The 13,331-nt window shown below is 34.5% G+C and overlaps 1 protein-coding gene across 11 annotated transcripts in view; it reads left to right on the top strand.

Annotated features, from left to right (window-relative positions):
• The window catches only part of LOC126917899 (calcitonin receptor-like), a 165,515-nt gene that overhangs the window by 21,194 nt on the left and 130,990 nt on the right, over positions 1-13,331 (top strand). For 5 of the 11 annotated variants that reach the window (XM_050725327.1, XM_050725324.1, XM_050725325.1 and 2 more), the window contains one exon: positions 8,430-8,497. In XM_050725327.1, coding sequence (XP_050581284.1) covers positions 8,471-8,497 — 27 coding nt within the window. In that variant the 5' untranslated portion in view covers positions 8,430-8,470. Of the gene's footprint in view, positions 1-6,597; positions 6,808-8,429; positions 8,498-9,096; positions 9,220-13,331 lie in introns of those variants that run through there. The other 6 variants (XM_050725333.1, XM_050725322.1, XM_050725323.1 and 3 more) reach the window with 3 other exon arrangements.

Genomic DNA, 13,331 nt, shown 5'->3' with positions numbered 1-13,331 from the left:
AATGTGTGGGCAGCTGCATCGGAACTGATACAATTGTTCACGTATTTTGAGCACATTGCATCATTATTCGTTCTAACTAGATGCATGTTCGGTTTTGATTACGCAAGACAATATCCTAACTGATCTTTTCTCTTGGATTTACCGTACCACGAGATAACGACTCATTCTGTAAGCTGGATACTGTTTTCCACGTTTTGAGTGTTATTTGTGACGTTGAATTTCTTCGAAATACTTCAAAATTGTCATTAAAGCTTCCATTAAGGCTTTCATTGGAATTCTTCGAAAGACATCGACCGTAATAGTTTCAGCAGAGAAATGATCGATATCAGGAATCGTTAAGGCTATTGTTCGGCACGCTTACGATAGTCTAATCCCGAAGAATCTTTAGGAAATTCATTCTTATTATAATTTCTTACGATATCAATTTATATAGCGAATTTACTTTCCTTCGTATGTTATCGATTATTTAAATATTTTATACAGAGTCTGACTCGTTGCGTGATTTATGGTTCTCGTGCAACAAAGTTTAATTTAAACTTCAATCTTAGTTTCAATTCTCCCGACAGAGCAACGTTAAATATAAATTATGCATAATGTTTTGGTACTTTGCAACTGACACAATGCAGCCAGTGACTAGCTAAATAGTTTAAACTTACCTACGAACAAAATCCTAAAACGTTCTTTCTCTAAATATTTCCTTAAATCGAATTTCAATTTTCTCTCGTATCTAAACGATCCAATGGAAGATTGTAAGAACCAGCACGTAATTCTTAATTTACTACATTTTCTGTAACTCTTGCATACGTGTAAATTTCTATCCGATTAATCGTCTCATTAGTAACCTGAGTCAATTATCGCCTTTTGTACGAGATCGATACGTGTCTTAATACCGTTGATATGAAATGAAATCTCATAATTCACTTTGTCTTTAACAAGAGCTGCAGAACGATTAACTTTTTAATCGAACGAGTACTCAATTTCTTCGAACCAGTTGCACAATTTCTTAGAAAATGCTTCGTCTGTCATTGAACGAGTCGAAGGGAGGGCAGAATACTTTTCATCTTAATGACCAGTTAGGTATCGATCGCCTTGACAATCGGAAATTGTTGGCAATCGAAGTAATCAAGGTTTCAATGGTTTATTTCACGGAGCAATCAACTTCTCAGTTGGACGTTAGTTGGCTGGAAAAACAGTTAGTTGCTTGACAGAACAAGCTTCAGACATCCTCGATAATCATCAAGACATGGCATATAACCCGTAGTTGTAAACGGTTGTAGCACTGTTTGTCACTTCGTTGAAGTAAACATGTTAAACGTTAGCGTGTAGTTGGAGATTCGCTCTGCAGCGTGTCAAGTGGTGAGATTAGATGTAACTTCTAAATCCTGTAATTTCAAGACACGTATATGGATCTAATTAAGCGAACTAAAGTAATTAAAGACACAGGTCGTATGACGTGTGAATTTAGACGCTTGTGAATGTTACAATGTTTTGTAATGAATCGTAACATACGAAAAGGATGGTTACCTTTTCTGGTAATGAAGTATACTTTTTTAAAGAAAAAATGAATGATTACAAAACATTTTTGTTTCTAAGCTGTTTTGCAAAAAGAAAATCTATAGTCAGTTTAATTTCTAGAAAAAAATCATTACAGATTATACCGATTAAAAAAAGAATACCCAATTTAACAAATATTATCGCTAAAAGTATTTTTAATCTAGTTTAATCCTGAAAAAGGTCCTGTTTCATAGCAATTTGATCCAAAAAAATATTCTCTAGTCAGCCCAATCCGATTCCTAAAAAAGGAAAAAAATCAGTTTAACTTTTCAAACTTTTCCCTGTTTTCATCAAAAAGAGTTCCTAAAAAGCATCCCTAATTTAGTTGAAGCCTAATTTTTAAAAGGCCCCTGTTTTGCGTTAATCTGATTTCTGAAAAAGAGTTTCCAGTCGGCCTGACCGACTCCTAAAAAAATCCCAATTTATTCTGTACCAAATTTTAAAGAAGAAGAGTGTCAATCTAGCTGATTTCGGCAGTAAAAAAAAAAAAAAAAAAAAAAGAGAAAAAATCCCCTCGCCGAAACCAATTTGTTTCTAAAAAAAGTTTTCTGCGTTCTAACTCGATTCCATTTTATTCAGTATTTTACTTTCAATAATAGACCATTTGGTCAACGTCCAACGAAAAAAGCTGATTCCAATTGTCGCAATTTCACGTTTCATCTTTCGGTGATTTTTCGTCCATGATGTTCGATCTTAACAGATCAAAGCCGTGTTAGCGTCAAAATGACACGTTAGCTGCGTATTGGAACTGTTACTAGATCATAAATATTAGTGTTGAATACTACTCATGGATCGAACATTTAGTTTATTAGCCGAAACGAGTGACAAAGTTGCGCTACTTGTTCAAGGATGGTATACTGCTGTTGTATATGTAGGGTGTCTCCAAAATCACGATACAAGCGGTCGAGTGTTAATTGCACATAGAAAGATAAGCGGAAAAAGAGAATAATTTTTTTCGTTCAAAGCTTAGTTTTCGAGGAAAATAAGCTTGAAAGGTGCAAGGTTGTATGCATATCGGCGGATCCCGCTGCGACTATACGTGTTTCTTTGTTTTCTTAATAAGAAGAAAGAAAAGACAGCGATATCGCGCAGAAAAATGCCGCTCGTCTGCATTTAAGGTAAAATGTCTCTGGTAGAGTTACCGCGTAATTAGAATGAACGATAGATTCGAGTGACTCTGTGTCGTTAATGAGCAGACCGGTTAATTGGTATTTAAATAGGGTTGTTTGAAATTAGCAATTTTGTGGGGATATTAATCGATAGGATTACGATACAAGTATCATACATATAAAATGGAATTGATGAATATTTAATTGGCGATATTAATTACAGGATATATTGCTCAAGGAAATTATAGTGTTTTCGAATTACGTGAGAAATTACAGTTTTCTATAATTGGTTTTACGTATCCGACGCGTTCTTCGATTATCGAGTTTGTAATAAAATCAATGGTGACATTGAAACGTTTATTTTATCGCAGTGCAGGAAACGCGGTATAAGTTTAGTTGTATCGGTGGAAATTCTTTTTTTACGATTTTTATTTGTGACTCGAGGTAAAGTCGTCTTAGTCCAAAGAAATCGTATAGGAAAACAATGACGCGTTTAAACGGCCTTGCAATTACTTCTGGAACCGCAATTTCTCTCGGTGTTTCTGGACTTGACGAGATTTATTTAGAGTCGAAAAAAAAAGAACTACATTAAAGTCACCAGCACGAAGTCTGCTAAATCTCACTGCTTTTTAACAAAACGATAGCTCCGTTCGGTGTCAAACGATTTTCGTTCATGGAATTTGCACGCGAACGAAAATCATTTAGACGCAGCTGCAGAGAGCAGCTTTCGCTGTAACTACGATCCTATAAATTGAAATACTATCGTGGGATAAAAAATGTGTAGGACGTAGATCGACTCAGTTTGCAAATTTGTCTCCTTTCGTTCTTCTTTATTTATTTTTATGGGGCTTTCAGCTTTACAAATTTATAATTTTTTCTCCATACATTTGCTAGGTAGATAGCCTGTTCTAAAGATTCAGTTTTACTCTTGCCTTATAAACTTTCAACAAACGCATATTTCTCACTGTTCCCCCTTCTTGTTTTTTTAGTTATTCAGTTATTCGAATCTTTTCCATGGTTTCAAGTCAAGTGGGGAAACTTTAACCCCATGTAGTAACCCCATTGGCTGATTTATCGCGAATTTACGTACAAGCTTTTAGACATGGCATAATTTATCGTAAATTTCCTTGACTGCTGCAAATCGTGCTTTGCCTAGATTTTTAGATTAATGGAAGCTCGAAATATCGTTCCATGAAACTTTAAATCGTTATCTTAATTTTCCCACTTTCAGCCTTTTATTTCGATGTAACTGATTCTGTGAAAGTCATTATGACTGAATTACCTCAAACTTGGACATAATAATATACCTTTAAATCAAGAATGACCTATATCGGTGAACGAATAAAATTATAATTAAATTTAAATGAAATCTATTACGACTAAATCTTCTTAAACTTTGAGAGAATTAACTTTTACATTTACTTCGATGGAAATACATATAACCATTTTTCAATTTAACAAACGCGTATATTCCCACGCCTAGCAATATCATTCTTCTCATTTTCGAAATTGTATGTTAATTTGTTATATCTGTAAAAGTATACTTGTAAAATATAATTCGCTCGATAAATAAATCCATGGGTATAATTAGGCCATCAAATCCAGGCGAAGTAAATTAATTTTCGGCAAAGAACCACAAATCGCTGACCAGAAACTCCGCAAACTCGAAGGTTTTCGTATCGGTTCAACTTCTTGGCGCAGCTGTTGCTATAAATCTATTTTAACATACATACTCCGGACGTTTATTGATGAACTACAACCGCGAGCTTTTTTCCACGGAACCTCCCTTCATCGCTTCTCGTTATCGCAATATTGTTTACAACGCTTGTAATCCTGCTTTATCATTCAACTTGTTGCTGATATGTTCTTTCGCCCGTCGAACTTAACTCAAGAAAATACACGTCGAGTTAAACGGAAAGAACGTCCACAGCTTTTAAACGCGATGAGAAAACATCGTGTTACATTCCGTCGAATTTGTCGATAGTTCGACTGCTAGAAACGATGTCAAGGATTAGATTCGTGAAACGTGAATGGAGCGTGTACAACAAACGAATGCTGTGGCGAATAATTCTTACGACTAAAATCAGAATACTACGACAGAGACGGATGATAAAACATACAGCGACGGATAAAAATGATGGTTTAACTTTAAAAGCTAAGCTTCTCAGTTGTAGCCAGAAATTTATCGTTACATTATCATTTCTTATCCTTTGTAAAGTTGTAAAGTTCATCATGTATTTATTCATTTTTTAATAATCTCGGAAATCTCAGTTAAACGCTTTACAGCATTAGCCACGAGCCAGTAAAATATAATAAGAAAGCTAATTGACCGAGACCTGGATGAGTAAAAGAGTATAAATGTGAGACCACAATATGTGAAAATTATATAAAGTAATTTTATATCATTTGTACGCTTGTGTTCTTTTATCTCTCATTGAAGTTTTCTACTCTCCAACTCGTTACATTTATTAGACAAAGCTCGAACGTTTTTCTTTATTTAATATTTTATATTACAAAGGACGTACGCGATGCGAACGAAATAACGAATTTGTGAAAAATAACTAGAGAATGCAAGCAGTGGAATACGTTTAATTCGTATCAAATACTGGCTGTTGTCTCGCAGTACTTATGGCTGAAAGTGTATTTATGTATTTCGGTGTATGATAGAACAGGCTGCTGTTGTAACAAATAAGGACATTTAGCATACTTTTAGCATACTTCACTCTACCCGTATCGATGAAAAGTTTAACGTGGTATTTAAAATTACGTAACGTATGGTCGTTTTGAATGTCCGTTTAAAAAACTATTTAATCGTTCGTAATGTGTGTTAGCTGTGTCATAGTGACGACCGACGTGGACTGGCACTAGAAAGTTGCGGTCGGTGGTTAACTCGTCGGAAGCTGGCAGACAGCCAGACGCTTCTACTGATGCTGTTCCTAGGTTAAATCGAAGATCGCGCAGTGTTCGTGGAAACGATGTTGCTTGAAACGTGACTACTAGTCTTTGTGGAGAATATTTGGGATTAAACCGTGTTCGTGATAGTCTTCGATAGATCTGCTGCCTTGAAAGAAGCGGTTGAGCTGGGAAAGAATTGCTTACCCTAGTCCTTCCAGGAATAACACAGCTGAGATCTAGACACTTGTGTTTGTTTTTCACATAAAATATTCTGCCACGATTTGATTTCGATATAGCGTGTAATTTCGTAAAAGTTGAAAACAAAATGAATTACTACGAGGGACAAAGAAAAATATGTACAATTCTTTCAATTGCCTCTGACAATTCTCAAGGTAGTTGACACTCGCTAACATTTTATTTCGAATATTTTTCAATGAATTTACATCGTTGAATTTTGTCTTTGAACGTGGAGATCGTAAGGAGATGGCGGAGATTCTCTCGGTATCTTTTTTCTCACAATTCTTTCTAGCGCGTAGATTTTCTATTTTATTTATAGTACTATGATGAAAACTATTTTTTTTTTAAAGCGTAGACATATTTCTCGTATCCATCGTTTGTATAGTTGGTTTCTGTAAACTGTCTATTACCATAACATACCTTTTTATCTTAATGACTCTATTTATGTTGCCCAATAATTTTCAGTTTACGCAGTTGTTTTATATTTTTCCACCGTTTCATCTTTCATAAGCTAATTAAACAGAATACGGCATATTTCTTAATTTTAAATAAACTTTCGAATCTATCGAGATGTTATCGTCGTTGTATCGATGAATTTGCATTTTCATCCGTTCGTCAAACGAATTGCCCCGATGTCGTAAGCTATTGCGTTAACAGCGTACGAGTACTTTTCACAGTGTGAAAGAGAACGAAAACTTATTCCGATAGTAATCCGTATCTGTTCTATCGATTGTCGTTTCTTTTCTTTTCTCCTTTCTCTTATCACTATTTATTTTTTTGTATCGTTCAAAACACATTGCAGAGAAATTGCAGAGAAAGTGGATTTTGGATTATCGAATTTTTCTACTCAATCTTCGATATGTATCGATGGAACCCGGACTCGCGGAAATAGTGACAAAGAATAAAGCTGAAAAACATAATACGAAGAGCGCCAGAGATTGGATTTCTTTTTATAGCTGGAGATGGAATTTAAAGAAATATCGAATATCTGAAGATAAATCGCCAGATGAAGGTAGCGTAACGTAATTCATTTCTAAAAATTCCTTCGACAAATCTTCTTAGCGAACATTTTCTCTCCTCGTGTATTTCATGGATTCGCATCTTAATTTATCGGAATGTCTCTCGTAGCGCCTTGCATCAAACAAAATTTATCATTTTCCACGTTGCTTTAAATTCTGGCAAACTTCTCAACCCTTTGCTTAAGTACGTACGATATCATACGCGTAATTTCTTTACGGATCGTCTACTGTCCATTATCTGTATTTCTATTAAAGTTTAGCTTTATTCGCAATTTTTTAAATAGAAGATTTTTCATTCGCTCCCCCCACCCCCCGCCACCACCATCTCTCCTGGATTCCTTTGCAGCCGATATCGAGCGAAAGTTTGGAGTTGACTTCTCTTCCGTTTGCGTAAGATTTTCGAGCTTATCGATGTTAATAGAACGTAATGACGATATTAATAACCGAAGTGTAAACAATTTGTTATCGAGCAAACTCTCGGGAGTGTAAAAAGCATCAGCAGATTTATCGAGGAAATTCCCTGTAATTTACTATCCGTTTGCGCGAGATATCCGAGTTTAATCACGTTGATAGAACGTAATGACGATATTGATAATTGAAGTGTAAACAGTTTAAAGCTAAACAGGATCGTGTAGACGTTTCATATTCATTAAATTTATGGAGGAAGTCGAGGGAGAGACGTTGGGGGTTGCCTCTTTTTTAATCTCTTTCAGTAGATTCGTCGTTGCTTGTATTCGTGGCAATTTCTGGTTCATTCAGATTATGCATAATTGAATATATAGTTGTGTTCCATAAATATGCATGGAATTTGCAATTATAGTAAAAATAAAGAAGGTTGTTGATTTATTTAATTTTACTTTCTACCTATAGACGTCTTTGCTTTTATGATCAGTATAGCAATCATCTTTCTTTATTAACGTGTTATTTATTCATTTATTTATAATATATATTTATATATGCTTCTTCAATGATAGTAAACACAGCTGCTTATGTATGGCGATTGGACAAAATGTTTCCCCTTGGCTACGTGATAATTTCACTACGTGAACGAAATAATTTTTAATACATTGGATTGTTCGAAAAGTACGCAACATCTTTGTCAGTTAATACATTCCATATGTCTCGTGTTTGATGAGACTGGAAGATTCGTAAACTTTCATAAACTTTTGCAAAATACCTCCTTTTCCTTTGGCAGCTGCAGAGTATCGTTGAATGTTAAACGCATGAACCAGAGGGAAAAATTCGGCATTGGTGCCAGTTTCCAACAAAAACATTATATCTTATATTTTGAATAATAAAAAGCGGACTATTATTTATCTTGGCTTTTACGAAATCTTTTTATAACGAGAGAGTGAGTACTTGCAGAAATACCCTCAACATATTAAATACCGAAAAAAACAAGTTTTTTGGAAAAGCACTCATGAAGCTACGTAATAAGCAATAAAAATTCCCGAGAAAAATGATGCACGTATTACTTGACAAAGCGCGAGCTCTGTAAAGACACGTTAGCTTTAAATATTTCGTAAATTCGTATGTGAACCTTCTCGACGATATAACGTACAAGTAATTTCCGATTTTTCGTTTTAATGTATATTTTCATCTCTGTTTGTTACAGAGACCGCCACAGTTCGAAGACATTGTTCTGCTTCATTAAAAATGGTTAATATGGATATGCAAACTGAGGTGAGTAGACTTTTTCACAAAATCTTTACATCTACCATCATCGTGCTCCCAGAAGGTTACTATGTCGTAACATAGAGTCGTCTTGTATACATGCATTGCATAATCGTATGAACATACACGCACACGTACACACATATATATTAGCAAAAATAAATATGAGAACAAGCTAAATTTACGTTACGACCGAATAGTACGAAATTCGTATGTATATTAAAAGAAATTGAAATGAATGGTATATGAGAAAATATTAAGTTGTAACACGATATTCGTTTCGTTTTCTCAATTTATATAATAAATATAAATACAGGACGAATCTATGTTATTATATTATATATTGCAACACAATAATTTGCTATTCGATCAAATTTGAGTTACTCGATTGTGGTTAGCACTTTGACTGCCACGCTGAAATCACATGTTTCGGTCAGGACGCCACAGGAGTATTTTTATTATTCAAAGCATATAATGGCAAAATAATAATAAATTAATGATGTAAGACAACATTCTTCTCTAATGGGCTGTTTATCTTATTGGTGGTCACGGGTGACCACTGTGGCGCCTTGATAACAGTTTATAGCGACATATTATAATAAGGTTCCGTTTATTTCCACAAACCATTCGCATTCGTTATTTCGTCGTAAGCAAAACGTGCAGGATATATTGCTGAAACGTGTAGAAGGTGTTAGTAAACAGTATTTGCTCGTTCTATATATAATAGTAAGGTATGTTCACACTTCTAACTTCAATTATATGATTATAAAGCAGAATTTGCGATTATTTTCTGAGCTGTGTTTATAATAATATTAGTAGATTACCCCTCAGAGATATGTTTAATCGTTCAATGCGGCACTTTTTATTTCAAAGTATCTTCAATTTATCGGTTATATTCAAAATGCCCTAACTGTCAATTTTCATATAATTTTTACAATCGTAGGAAGTTCATCAATGACCATCGTGGCAGTCAAAGTGTTAAGCATCGTTAATTACTATAAGAAGTTCAAAATATTAATTATAATAATAGTATAGAGACAACGTAGGAGCAGAACGTGCTCACCGCGATTATTAACTAATTAAACCGTGAACTGCCAATGGCTGTTAAATCAATGCAAAATCTATCAATCACGTTATAAGAATTTGAGCGTAGTTGTTTTTCAATTTGAAAGAGGAATAATCGTGTCATTGCGTAGATGATATTTAAGGTGAATCATTAATGCAGCATAATAACAGAATTGGAGGATGGTAATTTGATTTTCGTATATATTTTTCATTTATTACGTATATTTTTAATATTACGTTCACGTACATCTTTAATATCATCGTAACGTATACTTTTAATTCTTCGGTCGAAATAAAATTGAGTTTATAAGAATAATTTTACGTAAACTTTGGATGCAATCGTATCAGAATTTGGAGTACAAGTAGAAGTATCATGGTGTAGATGTTCGATATATTTCGTTACTCTCTTGAGAGAAATATTTGTTGCAAGATCAGCGATCGAAATATAAAGAAGAACGATAGGAAAATAAAAAGACAGAAACTGAAGGAGGGATAGACTAGAAAAATATATTGTAGAAATTACATTGTTAATGGTAACGTGACTGACTATTCGAGTTTGTATTATTCTAGCCTGGTTAATCTTCTTGAAAGTTGAAAAATTGATTTACGTAAGTGTAAAACGACGTAATTCCCTTTATGCGAAGCACAGAAACGTTTCGTGGTTATTTTTTGAATACGTAAGGTGTGCAAGTAGAAGAAAATCCGTGTGAAAAATGAATCTGTTCGAAATAGAAAACAGCGGTGTCTTTTGTTAGGACTTGTCATTCTTTTAATATATTCCAGTCTTTCTTCGCTTGTAAATTTCAACGTAAACTGACATTTGAAAGTGACTGATATTTTTTCGAAATAGAAACGAAAATTTAGCAAAACGCGTTCTAATATTAGGTGATCGATTTATATACATTTCACGTTTCTTCAGAATCCTTCTATTCGTTCGTACAAAAGTGATTTATTACGAACGTTCCGACACATATAAACATTTTTCATTTATTTTCAAAATTCTCCCGAACATTTTAATTCTATGCGATTCTTCGATGAAAACGTATCACCAGAGAGATTTAATGAAAATGTACTTGTTCGCAATGGAAAAAAAGAAAAATAGCGCTTTTCAGATACTGACGGAAATCGATAAAACAATGCGAAATCGATTTGTAAATAATAATATTCTTGGTTAACAGGATCACGAAGCGAAATAAGTGTATAATAATGTAATAATATGACAAAAATATAATGCAATAAATAATCGTATAATAAATACAATTTTCAAAGAGTTGAACTTCAAAATATATTAAATACTGTATTTAGAAGAACATTGTATTCGGTGTGCATTCGCATGAAATTCAAATAGGTTACCATAAATCTGTTTGGCGATCGTGAACGTCGTGATATTTCTTGATTTATGATGTCACTGAACGTGTGTGAAATTCAGTCGCTCAAAACTATAAAAGTTTGAGAATAATGACACAAATAAATATTTCAGTGGAATTCTAAAAACTTTGCACATTTATTTTATTTGGTAAAAAATCATTGCGACAACTTAAAAAAGTTATTATATTATCTAATAATAAACTATGCATTATAGAAATAAAAGATATTAGAATTTTCCAAATGGCAATGAATCTTCCCAATATCGAAATAGATACAAGATTTATAATTTTATAGTTTGATACATCTATGTATCTAAATGCACCGAAAAAAGTGAAACTTTATGTGTTTGAGTCAACAACACGACGAAGTATCTCGAAATAAAACGTTAACGAATAATCACGTCTTTGTTCACGATTTTTAGCCTCGAGTTTGAGTAAATATGAATACCAGTTCTTACTATCAGTTCCGGGGTATTTGCATCTTTCATGCGTTTCTTTTGTTCTTTTTCGTTTACGTTCCATAAAACGGCACTTAAAAATATTACATCCACTTGGGTCACGTTAGCATAATCTTACGAACGTTTAACTACCGTGTTTTCTTACAAAATTAAATATCTCATCGAGGACATATTGTGCTTGAAAGTTGGAAAAATAAATTCCTTCGTTTAATTCTTTAATTCTTCGTTAACAGGCTGTAAGCAATGCCGCCACGGTTATTCAGAATTCGTGCTTAATCAACGGAATGACGGATTTAATTAGCAACGCGGATCTTCTCTAGCAAACAATTTCCCTAAAAGTGGAATCTCTCCCGTTCGAGAAATCCGATGCCATCTCAGTCGAACGACGAACGATACTGCTGAACGTCGATGCATTTAACGAGATTTACCGATCCTCTGTGTGTTCCATTAATTACGACATCGACGAAGTATGGTCAGCTCACTTAGCAGTCTGCGAACGTTGTCAGAAATGTCGCTATCAGAGAGAATATTCGAACGTGATTCCTCATTAAACCAGGAACACTCTGATGGATAGTGATACGTGCACAACCGCACCGTGTTACGAGGCAAACGCGATCATCGTGCTCTTGAAAAATTCATGCAAATGTTTCAAAAATCTACTCCTATTATTTCGTACATAAAAGATTGCATCGAAATACAATCTGTTTTTGCAGTTACAAAATCCAAAATGCAGTCCCAAATGTTGTCTCGTATTAGTTTAATATTACTTTAATAAACGAGAAAATAGTAGTAATAGATATTGCATTTTTAACGTTTCACATCTTATCTCAAAAATCCACTCTTTCCACTACTTTGTGATAGAAAGCTAAAAATCTAAACCAAATATTCAGCCATGTTTTGATATCTGTTGAAATATAATTCTCATTTTCATGCACATAGAACCACCCTAAAAATCTCCATTACAGTTTAACGCCATTAAATCTGCGCTACAATTTGCACCTACTGTCGCTCCAAAAGCATTTCTCTAGCTTATTAATTAAAGCTCGCATTGCAGGCCCTCGTTTGCACGATTGCAAGCTGAAATTACCTTATCACGAATGCGATAATTTCGAAGAATTACCGGACGATGAATGACGCGAATTATCCAGAATTGTAACATATATTTCATACGCCTTGATCGATTTCGAGATACGTTTATTATCGCGAGAAGCGTATAAAAGATTTTATTTCGGCCGCTATAAAGTGGCCAAAGAAATAGACTAGTCGATAAAAATATACCGATAGAGTTTTACCGGTGTGTTCATAAGCATTTATTCCGCACATGGCCTGGTGATGACTCTCAATGATTAACAGCTATTGCTCTATTTCTGGCAACGGTGCTTCGCGTTTTAGCTTTAATTGATTCTCGCTCATGGTTGCCAAGATACGGTCCTTAAAGTCTTCTCCTTCGATAGTCGAAGCTCCGACGACGAGGATCCTTATCGTTCGGATAAGGTTGGTGAATTTTCACACGGAATCACTACACCGAGGACGAACGCAAGAAAAGATGGAAGGAAAGCAACAGGGGGAAGCATGCAACAGATGGAATTAAAATTAGATGTTCGGCAATTCTTCGCTTATATTGACGTTTAATAAAAATATTGCGGAGGAAATAAGTAGAAGCTTCGAGGAGATCGAAGTCAAAAGAAGACGCAGGAGCATCGTGGTTGTAGAATTCAGGAGGAGTTATTTTCGAGTCGTAGAATCTGTTTACGACCATCGTAGAACCATAAAAGGCTCTTCGAAATAACGAAATCCCGTGAAAGGTTGTATTTCATGAACTGGAAACGTAAAGGCTGTCTCGCGTCGCATCGAAAGGATAAAACGAGACACGTGCCATATTATCAATGAACGATCTGGATGATGGCTTTGGAATTTGTAAAACGTAGTTCCAGCTATTTCAGAGTTTATTAG

Source organism: Bombus affinis, chromosome 6 (genome assembly GCF_024516045.1).
Source record: "Bombus affinis isolate iyBomAffi1 chromosome 6, iyBomAffi1.2, whole genome shotgun sequence".
NCBI classification, from domain to species: domain Eukaryota; kingdom Metazoa; phylum Arthropoda; class Insecta; order Hymenoptera; family Apidae; genus Bombus; species Bombus affinis.
The sequence above is the reverse complement of the archived record's forward strand: the minus strand, read 5'-3'. Positions and strand labels throughout refer to the sequence as shown.